This window comes from Cydia strobilella, chromosome Z (assembly GCF_947568885.1).
Source record: "Cydia strobilella chromosome Z, ilCydStro3.1, whole genome shotgun sequence".
In the NCBI taxonomy this organism is placed as follows: Eukaryota; Metazoa; Arthropoda; class Insecta; order Lepidoptera; family Tortricidae; genus Cydia; species Cydia strobilella.
In genome coordinates, this window is record NC_086068.1 from 25,679,196 (window position 1) to 25,692,791 (window position 13,596).

Here is a 13,596-nt window from a genome sequence, read left to right on the forward strand (position 1 = left end):
AGGTTTATTGGGGTATGATATAACACCACCAAGTAATAATGAGTTTTGTTCAGCATGGGTCACTGCGCACCGTCATATAAATCCCCACAAACAATTAGGCGACACTTAGCACCTATTTTATTACCTAAAGATATAGACTGGGTCTAGAATAGCTACATATGTAGTCTTAGTCTACAGGCTCTGGGGAAATTTTTAGAGGTTCATCTAAAGTTTTAATGTCTATAGAAGCTGTTTTGGCCCCTAGAATGCATATTAAGCAGCTAGTGTTATAGCTCAAAGTGAATTGTACAACCTCAACATCTATATAAGTAATAAGCAACTGCAATTTGCACTTAAGGTTCTAAACAGGCGATAAAAAGTCTTATATAGCTCTTTGCATCGCAATCGCTACTTAACTCTCGTATGACCCACTATCGAACAGAGAAGTTATGAGTCGCTATTATAGATCATGTAGTCTCAGACGAGCGTTATTACATCTTGCAGTAAAAAACACATATTTCTGCACAACACGTATAATTTGTAAAGTAATAAAAAAAAATTAACATAACCAAAACAAATATTTTTTTACGGTCCGCTTTCCGCACTGGCGTGAACTGGTGTACGTGCGAAAGATATCGGCGTATAAATTTAGCTGTAGAAGGAAAGAAATGGATTAATGAGATGGAGATTATGGACGATAATGGCTGTTTCAACGGGTGATAGGTACCTAAATTTAATGCCGAATATTAGTTTTGCCCGACAATTAGGGGCAATTAAAATTTTGAAAATGCCGTAAAGAAATGCGGAATACGGATAACAGCGGCTTTAGAGAATTAAAAGAAATATGGCACAAAAAATAACAATGAACAATTATAGGGTTATTAAACGGGAACCGATTCCATAACGTAAAAAAATATTCAAGCTCCGTAGACGATGACAATTTGCTAGTTCCTTTCCAAAGAAAACGTTCGGCCAATCAAAGCTGTACTGTGACCTATCGAACCGCGCAGTATGCGGGCTCGTGTCCTCCGCGGGTCTGCTAGTTCCTTTCCAAAGAAAACGTCCGGCCAACCGACGCTGTACCGTGACCTATCGAACCACGCAGTATGCGGGCTCGTGTGCTCCGTGGGTCTGATACCTGACCGCCGGTCGACGACCATCCACTGCCGACTGCCCGTCGGCGGCTGTGCCCCGTCGTTGATACAGCCACCACACACCACCGGAGCACTGCTCGACGGTGGCTTTAAAAAAAAGGTTCTGGTGCAGGCAACTACGGCCAACAAGGCCGCGGAACGACGGAAGAAAAGCGCACTCCAAGTTATTATTGGCAACTTCAGAAGAAAACGTTCCTCTCGATTAAAAGGTTAACTTGACGGAAACAAGGAAAAAATTGAAAAATATTCATGGACCACAACAGATCTTTTCACGTCAATCTCAAAATCCATCTGAAGTACCCCGAAGAAAACAAATTTCTTCTTTCCGAATCAGAATTGAAACTCAAAATTCAACGCAATTGTAACCTGCCAATATCGAAAATATCACAGTCCAAAAAAGGTTCCATGTGTTTCTTTAAAGCACCATCTAACCGTAATTGCGTGAAACAATTCACACTATACGACACGACTAAACAAACAAGCAAACTAGACATGACAGACAAGCAAGTAGTTCCAAAAATTGACGACAGATGTAGCGTCATGCTACAATCTTATACTGTTCTAATACCTTAGTACATCCAAAGATAGATATAACTCCGTAATAGATGGATACAGTCTAAGGAAAAAACGTGCCTCGAAAATCACGAAAATTTGATTCTCGATCAGATGGCGCCACTAGTTTAGGCCTACTCTCGTATAGAGGGCGTTGACTGTTTCGTTTGTTATTTATAATTTTAACGCATACCAGTGAAAGAACATGGGTCAAAATCATATAAAAATAATTAATGCAAATAAAAAAATCACATCCATATTTAAATACATTTTAACGTATTTTTATAAAAGAGGGTAGACCGCCCGCGCTGTTAACAACAGCTCTGTGTTATATTTATGTTTATAAAATAATCAAGCGAAAGATATACTACATTTTGAGTTTTTACGACGATTATCTTTCGCAAAGAATAAGTAGAAATGTTATCTCCCTTGAAAGTTCGGCAACAGTGGCGTAAAATCGCATTTCGAGGAGGCGGCAGTGACTATCGGAGCAACACACAATGAATCATACCATTCAACGGAATCGGCGGAATGAACGCGCAATTATATTTTTATTCGAGCGTTTCATTTGCTGTGGCCAATAGTTCCGGTTTAGGTATGGGTGATAACTTTAGTGTTTAAAAAGTGGAAGTGAGCCGTGTAGTTTTTTGTGACTGGTGTGAGTGATTTGAGCTGTTGGGTATGCCACATACATTAAATCTGTACCACATACCGTATGCGCAACTTACTGTACCGGTTGGAACTTATTCTATTTTTCGTCGACGACGTCATCGGTCGCCGCGGTCTAGTGGGTGACTCGTGAGATTGTTGCATTGCGCGCTAGGTGGGCGGAGGTTCGAATCCCGGAATAGAAATTTTGTTTTTGTTTTTTATTTTTATTTTGATGTGACATTAAATCTGTGTTATTAATGTTTTAATATTTATAGTTTAGGTATTAATTTTCTGTTTTATCGTTACTGACATTTAAAAAAGTTCATTGTCATTGTTTTATTCAATAACTAGTCATACAATTTTTAATTCCGGTTTTTTCGTGTGTTGTATATATTCTTAGTTTGTTTTGTTTTTGTTTTTTAATGATTATGACATTGTTTTTTTTTTTTTTATATTTTTTGACATTTTAGTGCTACTTATATAAATTTTGATGATTTTTTATATTTTTCATGTCAAATTGTTTTTTTTCATCTTTGTCATGTTTACTGTGAATAGCTGATTTTTACATCTCCTTTTTATATATTTATTAGTGTGTTTGCATAAGGTTTTCAAGGGTTTACGTAAAATTGTTTAAATTTATTTGTGTGTAGGTATATTAGTATAATCGAAATGAGCAGCCCCTCTAAGTCGGTATGTCCCTACTGCCCTGGATCACCAAGGCTTTATGTGGTGCCGAAAGGCCTTAAGGTCCAGATAACACGTGTCCATCGGGACATTTTATCTCCTAGTCTGGGCACCTTGGGGGTTCCGGGACCTAACAGTCCATCGTTGGCGTCACCAGATAACGGTAATGCGTCCCCAGCAGCACCCATTCCTCACGTTTGCTTCGATAAATTGACTGAACTTAAAGCTAAGGTAAAGCACATCCCAAAGGGCGCGAGATGCTTGGCAGCGGAGAGATTAGGGGCCATAATGGATAGATGTGTACAGTCCAATAGCGTTGAGGACTGGTTCTCGTTGTTGTCCTTATCTTTTTCTGCTTTGCGGGCTCCAGAGAAAGGTACAAAGAAGTCCATGACTTCCAAGGTGAAGGAAAACGTGGATAGCGCAACGTTATACTTCCCAGAGGACTCATCGCGGAAGTCAAGGTCTTTGTATAAGAGCATAGAGGGCAAGGTGCATGATGGTGACTTGAGAGGTGCGGTCCGGCTCCTTTTGTCAGACTCGTCGCTGGCGCCGTCGAACGATGAAACTTTGGCATCCCTTCGTGAGAAACATCCGTCACCGTCCAGGCCTCTAGTGTTTCCGCCGGAACCTGATGCTTCGAGCCCTTCCTTGTCGGTGACGCCGGCTGAAGTGGGGGAGGCGTTAGGTTCATTTTACAACGGGTCTGCTGCGGGTTTGGATGGTTTGCGTCCGCAGCATCTTAAGGAACTGACATCTTCTACGGCGGGTAGTAATGGGCCCCGGCTACTCGACTCATTAACGAACTTATGTAATTTCCTTTTGAAGGGATCGCTCAATCCCCTTGTCAGTCCTTTATATGGCGCTCAATCCCCTTTATATGGCGCTTCCCTTTGCGCTCTTACCAAAAAGGACGGTGGGGTCAGGCCGATAGCAATAGGATGCACAATTCGTCGACTCACGGCTAAATTGTGTTGTCGGGCTGTTAAAGAACCGATGGCCAATTATCTGCAGCCAACTCAAGTGGGTTTTGGTATCGCTCAGGGTTGTGAAGCAGCGATCCATGCCATTCGAGCATTTGCACTAGCGAATAGGGATACGGGTCCCGTATTTTGAAGATAGACATCAAGAATGCTTTTAATAGCGTTGAGAGGGACACTATTCTTGATGAAACTATGAACAAAGTACCATCGATTTACCCGTTCCTTTATCAATGTTACCATGCTGACAGCCATTTACAGTATAGCGACACCCTGATATCCTCGCGGGTTGGGGCCCAGCAGGGAGATCCTTTGGGTCCATTAATATTTTGCTTGGCCATGCAAAAGGTTATCACATCTTTAGATTCACCCCTGAACGTGTGGTATTTGGATGACGGAACGATTGGAGGTGATCCGCAAACAGTTTTGAACGATGTTGAAAGGCTGGTGCCGGCTTTGAGAGGGATCGGTTTGGAGATAAATACGGGCAAATGCGAACTGTTCTGTTGCGATTCCGATGAGGCTAATACCATATCGAGATTTGAGGCAGTATTGCCAGGGGTGCGACGCCTGCAAAAGTCAACCTTTTCTCTTTTGGGTGCTCCTATATTTCTGGAAGGCGTCAGTTCGGCTCTGGAAGAGAAAAGGTTGGCTTTAGCTAAGGCCCAGATACACCTCAGCCATTTATCCGAGCATGTCTCGCTTGTTCTTCTGCGGAACTGTTTCGCGATGCCTCGGATAATGTATATTTTAAGAACATCTCCCACCTGGATGTTTCATGACGATGTAGCGAAATTAGACGACACACTCAAGTTAGCGCTGGAGTCAATATCAAATGTACATCTGAATGAGGCGCAGTGGACCCAGGCTGTTCTTCCGGTACGTCACGGGGGTCTTGGGGTTCGTCGGTGTCGTGAAGTAGGCGTAGTGGCTTTCCTTGCCTCGGCACATGGTACTTTGGGACTAGTCACTCGAATATTGTCTGACAATGGTGGCAATTCCCAGATACCTTTTGCTGCGGAGGCATTTGTCAAGTGGTCATCGTTTTGTCAGGGTACGGAACCGCCAAGCAATCCTGCGACCCAAAGATGTTGGGACGACATCCTATGTAAGAAGGTGGTTGCAGATTTGCTGAGCGAGGCTATTGGCTCAGATTTAGCGCGCCTCAAGGCCGCATCTAGGTGCGAATCAGGAGCATGGCTTCATGCGTTGCCTTCCCCTCAGTTAGGCACGTTACTAGATAACGATTCTTTGAGGATTGCGGTTGCTTTACGATTGGGTTCGAAGGTTTGTGAGGTACATAGGTGTATATGTGGAGCCATGGTTCAGGAGGACGGTCACCATGGCCTTAGTTGTCAGAGGTGCGCTGGGCGTTTTTCTCGTCACCATGCGATAAATGAGGTAGTTCGCAGGGCTTTGGTCTCAGCCAATGTTCCCTGTGTCCTGGAGCCTCCGGGATTGTGCCGGGCTGATGGCAAAAGGCCAGATGGTCTTACATTGTTTCCTTGGCAGAAGGGTCGGTGCCTCTTATGGGACGCAACGTGTGTTAGCACCTTTGCCCCGTCCCATCTGAGTCACACCATCGGTGCTGCTGGTTCAGCTGCGGAGTATGCTGCTAAACAGAATCATACGAAGTACTCTGCCTTGGAACCAATGTATGATTTTATACCAGTTGCGGTGGAGACTGCAGGACCTTGGGGTGCGGAGGCTAAGGAGTTTGTGTGGGAATTGGGTCGGCGACTGAGAGATAGGAGTTGCGATCCTCGCTCCGGATCGTACCTGGTCCAACAGATCTCCTTGGCAATTCAACGGGGCAACGCTGCCAGTGTCATGGGGACGTTTGGACCGGCTACGGTCCGGGGTGGCACCATAGCCTAAATAGTTTAATTTAGTGGTTAAGCTAGACGAAGCCTGTTGCGGATTACATCATTTGTAAGTCGATGACGAAGCCTGTTGCTGATTTGCTTTTGTGTCCACTTGACGAAGCCTGCGTTGCCGATCACGATCTATGCATGGATGTTATTTTTATAAATCTTCATTTTTAGTTTTAAAGTATGTCGATAGATGGCAGTGAATTTACAGTGGTTACAAAATTTACTATGACAGTACCGCTCTATCTTATTATATCCTCATTGGTACATCTTATACTGTTATTAAAGTCTTACTTACAAGCTAAACCCTACAACACCAAACGCCGAGTTCAGGTGACCGATGAACCAATAGGTAAGCAAAAAATGGAGTTACTCAATATTGGTCTAATATATTACTATTACTATACTTAAAAACGGACTTCACGGATATTATTAAATTTTTCTAAAATTAAATGTGGTAGACCACAAATAAAAATATGTATATTGCGTTTACATAAATTTGCAAAGGGTCAGAGGCCCTTGATAATATAGTACATTTCGATGCTAGTGCGGAAAGTATGTCATTACTTCACGAGTACCGAGAAAGCAAGATTCGGGACGAGTGAAGAATGACATTTTTAATACAGTTGCTCAAAAAGTGCTACTTTTCGTGGCTGTACAGCTTGCGGAAAGTTGGTTTTCGCAAACTAGTGCTTTTTACTTTTCCAATTTTTTAAAATTTTTACTTGTTCTAATTCATGACTACTTATTGATGAGTGTTAATATTAGTTTCAGTTAAACGTCGTAATCAACATAAAAACCTACTGTTAATGTAAGAATACGAAAAATATGCATATTTCATATTTTATTACTTACCTCTCCATCATTATAAGTATTATAACACGTTTATTTTTTAATAATGAAAAACGGTTCTTAATAAGTTGTCTGAATGGAACGGAACGCCTGTCAAAGAAGAGGCGTATTTTCTTACTGCAAGAATGTTTTAAGTTTCCAAAGGCAACATTCGATATTGTTTTTATAAATATACGATACACAAATAATCATAAATAACGATATTTAGGTAATAATAGTACAATGTTTTAATATTTACAATTGTTTCTGTCTTATAGAACATGCATTTGAAAAAAAACTTTCATTGAAGTGGGTTCAATAATAATAACAAAATCTATTCTAGTCGAATACAAGCTAGAAAAACACTTCTTCATAATGTCAATGTCAATGATGTCACAGAATTAATAGTTAGGCTCTGGGACATGAGTATAACATGAACCATATAAGGCAACAAATAACCCGACCAAATTACGTAGGTTGTTTTTGGTAGTATTTCGGTGTATGGTGGCGCCGCCTAATTACTGTTTTTTGATGGAAACTTTTCATACATAGAGATTTGGCTCCTTTATACAGTCTCCATGCTCAGAATAATGACTAAAGCAAAGAAGCCGGGCAAAAATAAAAGCTTGGTAAAAGATATCGTATTCACAACACGCTATTACTTTTTGTCTATGAGTGAGTGAGACAACAATCCGCAAGTTCTTTCGTTTTTTTCAGTATTGTCATAAGATGAACTGAGGCAACTGTCAAATGGTCCTATGTGGTTCTATAATATAATCCAGTAAAATAAAATATATGTTCGTTATTTCACAGGTAGGTGTCAACTGTAACAACTTGACATAGTCGTATTATTTTAGTTGAAATATTTCGGGAATTTCAGCGGTCATCTTGGTTTATTTTAATTGTATTGTTGCTATTCCTAAAAGATTGTTGGAAAATGTGCTGAATTTTTATTTGTAATGGTTTGAAGTTCCCTTTGTGATAATGTCTTGTGATCGAGGGCTGTAAATCGCATACAGGAAGAAAAGAAAATACGCACGAACCGATAACCTTTAATCGGTGAGTTTTGTTCAATTTTGAAGAAATTAATTTATAGGACCTGACCCTAAACATTGAAATCGATATGTTGTTTATGTAATTATTACTTGCATTCAAGTCTATATAGATTTTTGCATATATTTTCGAACTTTTCTGCTAAGTATGAAAGGTTATATTTTTGGCATAGTGATGTATCGACCTCAGATCAATAACCTATCGACATTTACAGCTTTCTTATAGTTTGGCCCAGGACTGTCTCATTTTAATTGATGAGTACAGTCAAGGGCATAAATATATATACATTCCCAGTCTCAAAAATATGTGTACGCTCAGACAATAAAATCGTGTTCACATATTTTTGAGCCATTTGTCTGGATCGATATTTTTGCCTTCGACTGTACCTATCTTCTTCTTCTTCTTCTTTTTCTAGGGGCTATGTAAGGCTCCAGAGCCTATGTATCACTGCGACCATCTCTGATCTATTGTGATCGCTACCTACTACAACTCTCGATCCAAACCTGCAACTTCAAACAGCTGCAGGATCTTTTTGGTTTCGAGAGACTTTAACTCCTCCGGGCGCAATATATGTCCACCCAGGATCAAGTCACGAGTGCGCATTAGGCAGGGGCACTCTGTGAGGATGTGTAGGGGCGTCTCCTCTGCCTCCATACAGAGTCTGCACCGCCCCATGTCACGTTTCCCCATAGTGTGCATGTGCTTATTTAGGCCGCAGTGCCCGGTAAGCACCCTAACCAAGTTGCGCAGTTGGTTCCTAGGCAGCGCCAAGGCGCTCGAAGACGCCTTTTTGCTGAAGGCCTTGATAAGCGCTTTGGAATGGTTCAAACCTGGTTTTTCCCTCCAGAGTTGAATGGTTTTGTAGTGACAGTAGGTCTTTAGGGTGAGCCGCGTTAGGCTTCTGGGAAACCCACAAAACGGCTCAGGACTGTAGTTCTTCCCCTTAGCCCCTGCTCGCGCGAGTTCGTCGGCCTTTTCGTTTCCAACGATACCCTGTACCTATAGTTTTCTTTGTTCTTACTTACTGACAGATTGTGTTTGCCAGACTATAGTATAATACTAACGACGAGCGCACCAAGGGTTCCGTACTTTTTAGTATTTGTTGTTATAGCGGCAACAGACATGCATCATCTGTGAAAATTTCAACTGTCTAGCTATCACGGTTCATGAGATACAGCCTGGTGACAGACAGACGGACAGCGAAGTATTAGTAATAGGGTCCCGTTTTTACCCTTTGGGTACGGAACCCTAATAAAAAAGACATTAATGATCATTGATGAATGTTCCTTTTATTAATATTGTTGGTTTACCTATCTCACAAAACTCATCTTTTTATTTCAGATTTCCAAAGGACGAGGAATAGGGGATATTACTGCAATGTTCTGCCACCAGAGTGCAGCACTAGCTTTTTTAGTGCACCGTAGAGTAACTTATTCATACTGTACCTTTAACAGGTTTTTGACAAGTTTTCAGGGGACCTACCGGAAAACTCGAATCCGAAATTTCGTTATCTAGCTGCCTCTTTATCGCTCGAATACGCAAGAGTGACAGAGATGTTAGATAACGAAAGTTCGATTTTCTTGTTTCGCGATAGACCCTCAGATTGTGATAGTGGCGCCACCTACGCCGAGTTTCGCGTAATATTCCCTATTATTAAATAAAAAAAATATATTACACGAACGTTTTTCTTTTTTCATTTCCTATTTGGTATGTACATGGCTAGAAACTATACTTAGTCTTTTAGCATTAGAAAAAACGGTAAACCATTTCCACGTGTCTTTTTATTGACAAGTTTTTTATAAATATAGCAATATTTTACTTATAAAAGCAAAAGTATGTAAATGATCGTATATTATATTTGTTGTGACTTATTTTCAAAGTGTTTTTCGATAAAACGACACGATAAGATCGCTCGCCTTCTTTCTAATGATAAAAAAACGAGAGGTATAGTTAGACGGTTCTGAGTGGTAGACTGCAAATGAGATAAAAGCTATACTAGATACATGCATTAATCCTCATATCAGGCGGCTCTTTGATTCCAAGGATTGCATAATTTTTATACTTTTTAATGATTTTTAGAATATGAAAATTATAAAAAGTATAAAAGTTATGCAATTCTTGTATTCAACGCATTTCATTTCATTTCAACGAGCCACCTGCTACAGATTTCTTGAAATTGCCGCGTTTTTTCAGGTTCAACTTTCATTAGCTAGACTATTATCAATTTGCCAATTTCGTGATTATTCTTTTACACGGCACATCAACTTATGCATAATTTATCGATATAAAAAGTCGACACAGTTACATCCCTAGCAAATTATTAAACTTATGACACCGTACGTAAATGAGAAATAACAAGCATATATGCATCTCTTTTCGGCACATTATCTAATTCGTAAGGAAGTAAATACGGGTATACATATTTACGAAGCATTTTTTCCGACTTCTATGCTTTAGAAAATCTAAATCCGTGTTATTCTGAGGTCCTTGTTCTCTGAGGGTTGACAGGAGAACTTCCTCTTCCCTTCCCTTCAAGTAATGAAGAAGACTACTAAAAAAACTTTCAATTTATTTATTGTATTTTACATGTAATTCGTTCAGTAATGGTTTGCAGAAGGTTTCTGGAAAAATAATAATAATAATAAGCGCCCTCCACACTCGTGCGCGAATCGCGGCGCGAAGCCGCGAACACAGTATACTACTCTGTATCTCGCCGCGAGATAGACTACCCATCTTTTACTAACTGTATGTATTAAAGAGGGACGGGTAGTCTATGTCGCGGCGAGATACTCTTGCGCCAATCATGTGCTAGCCCGGCTGGAGCGAGCTTTACGTTTTTCTTATCTGTATAAATAATGTTACCAGTAAAATAAAAATACCATCCTAACTGAGTGACAGAGATAGACTTCCGCAATCTTGCTTGTAAGCAAGCGAGTAAAGACTACTCCAGCTGGCAAAATCGTTGGCATTCGCTGTCTAATCTGTGGTTGTACGTTGTAGCAGTGTATCATATAGTTAGCTATAGTTCTATTTAGGTATGGTATAGAATAGGTAGGTTAGGTAGTGTAGTCTAGTCTAGTTTGATTGTAGCGTTCATTACTCGCTTATCGTGCGCTATGGCCGTAACAAAAAAATAAACGAAATATTTATTTCGATATAAATTATGACACATAAACAGACGTGTTTACTCCTTCTAGTGCTCAGATATGACCAAAAATAATCAAAATGTAAAGCCCATGTTACTATAAGTGTGTCTGGTAAGGGTGAATGGGATTTTGAATCTCATATAGTGTAAATCTTTGCGGTTTATGAGTTAATCTCGAGTCGTTTGGTTAGTAGTATAAACGAGAACTATGCAACAATGTGGGTTTTGCTCAATGTTGTCTGGACTGTTACGGAGAGCTATGTGCATCGGCAGCAGACGAGGTAGCAGCGAGTCCTACTACAGGGAGCTCGGCGATCAAGACACATTGGTAAACATTTTCATATCAAAGCAGTAACTGCTTCAATGCACATTTTTTTATCGCAGCTCGTCAAGTTAACGCGTGTTTACGCACAAGTGAGTTCATACTTCGTAAATCCATTCAAACAAAAATGCAGCTTGTTTTTATATCAGTATCACTCAAGATGTTATAAATTACAGCCAGTAATCGGCTATTCCACCAATGTATAAGCTCTGATTAGTGTTCAGTATTTGAATGTGGCTTACTTATAATTTATTTGTATCCCATATCATATTTGCTACAATGTATCAGCTGTCAAAATGGTACATAGTCAACATTCAAGTCACAAAAATACAAGTCAATTCCCAACTTGATTTGTGTATTGGCCATGTTGTCAGTGAATACCTATGTGATGCTGATGAGTTACTATTTGATATAACTAGCTTTTTGACATTTGACTGTCATAACACTCATAACTCATAACATAACCCCTACTTGTATAGGTGCTAAATAAGCTACCCTTTAACAAACCCCATTTAAAACATCTTTAATTCAAGCCTCGTTACCATTTGTTGTCCATTAAAATCTGAATAAGACAAAAATACAAACAATATTTAAGGGTGACAATTTTTGCCTTACAACATACATAGATTGTGCCATATCTGCGGGCACCTCTGGCAATATAGAACCTTACCCCTTTAGGAAGTTAAGTATAATGTAAATGAAATCTATGCGGCCTAGCTTATAAATATTATATTATATAATTACATTCATAAATATTGGTTAAAGGGTAGCCTCTGCATTGTGTAGTATTTTTAGGTTTATGTAGGAAGTCTGGCGTTTTAACATCCTATCCCATAAGGATATTACTCACTTATTTCAGTTCATAAAGGGAAGGGATAACTAAATGGAGAGGCTTACAATGAATAGATCCAGATCAGAAATACAAACATCAAACATTTAATTAGCAAATAGCCCACAGGGGCACTTTTACATGTAAATTATTCACAAGCAATAAAAATAACCAAAAATTACAAAATACAAGTGTAAATATGGAATTAACGAAATATTTGATACCTTATACAGAGATGTGTACAATCTAGAAAATGTCGAATTACAATATACAATACACTTTAATTCAAACTAGGTTGGAGCGAGCATTCAAATGAATAAAAATCAATGAAAGTACCCAGAAATAATATTGTTAACATCAGTTGTAAGTATTGCTCTAATGGCTATTGTTAAGATATTTTTTCAATACTGTAAACGGGTCATTCTAAGTTAAGAGGTAATCGCTTATGTAGAAATAGTGGCACATCGTCGTCATCACTTATTTAGGCAAAGTGGTTATTGGTAACCTCTCTTGAGTGGTGAGCAGTGAATGGAATGCTCCTAAATCTCGAAAAAACCATCCTAGTCGAGTTTAACTTAAGGCAAAGTTTAAAACCTGCTGACACTAATTCACTAATTGTGAGAAATATTACAATCCCGACTGTAAAGGATTTGCCATACTGGATGCATTCTGCGGGCAGCGGTCAGGTCAAACTTCAACTTCAAAGGTTGCTGTCAATGCTGTTCATACATAATGTAGGTTTGACCTGACTGCTGACCGCAGAACACATCCAGTCCAGTGTGGCAAATCCTTTAACCATGTCAAATTTTCAGGTTTCACTTTTGACTTGCGATAACATTTAAATTTGCTCAATTAGATTAGACTGACAAAGGAAATATAACATACAGCCAACGACCACCCTCTCTGTAAGCATACTTGCGACATAAAAAAAAAAACTGCTACTATATTTATAAGCGGTTAAACATGCTAAAAAAAACCCAGAAAAAAAACTTTATAGGGCTGTATGTATCTCCTAAACAATGCGTCGTAGCGCAAATACAATCAAATTTTCGTTCCCCTTTAGGTGACCCTTAATTTACACTAAAAAAAAACAAAAAAGAAAAAAAAAATCTTTATAGGGCTGTATCTCCTAAACCATGCGTCGTAGCGCAAGAATAATAAAATTTTCGTTCCCGTCTGGGTGACCCTTAATTTATATAAAAAAAAATACAAAAATAAACAATAAAAAATCTTTATAGGGCTTTATCTCCTAAACCATGCGTCGTAGCACAAAAATAATAAAAATTTCGTTCCCATCACCTAGATGGGGAACCCTTGATTTATATTAAAAAAAAAGCAAACAAAAAACAATAAAAAAGTAAAAAAAAAAAAAAACATTTATTGTACACAAAGAATTAGGCAGAAACAAAATTAACTGGTCTTAAAACTAAGGGACAATTTATGTACATTTATGCATTTACAATGACGGTTGTACCGGTTCCTACACTAGGCGTGGCCTGTCACGTAGGTAACCAATCCAGACACGAAATATCAGTGACATGATTT

At 39.3% G+C, this 13,596-nt stretch overlaps 1 protein-coding gene across 2 annotated transcripts in view; it reads left to right on the forward strand.

Moving 5' to 3' along the window:
* The first annotated feature begins 10,805 nt into the window (after positions 1 to 10,805).
* Positions 10,806 to 13,596, forward strand: part of LOC134754210 (dual specificity calcium/calmodulin-dependent 3',5'-cyclic nucleotide phosphodiesterase 1C-like) — a 166,409-nt gene continuing 163,618 nt past the window's right edge. For both annotated transcript variants that reach the window (XR_010128878.1, XM_063690371.1), the window contains exon 1: positions 10,806 to 11,228. Coding sequence is in view for 1 of the 2 variants with exons in the window: in XM_063690371.1 (XP_063546441.1) it covers positions 11,109 to 11,228 (120 nt within the window). In the remaining variant the exon portion in view is untranslated. The remainder of the gene's footprint in view (positions 11,229 to 13,596) is intronic.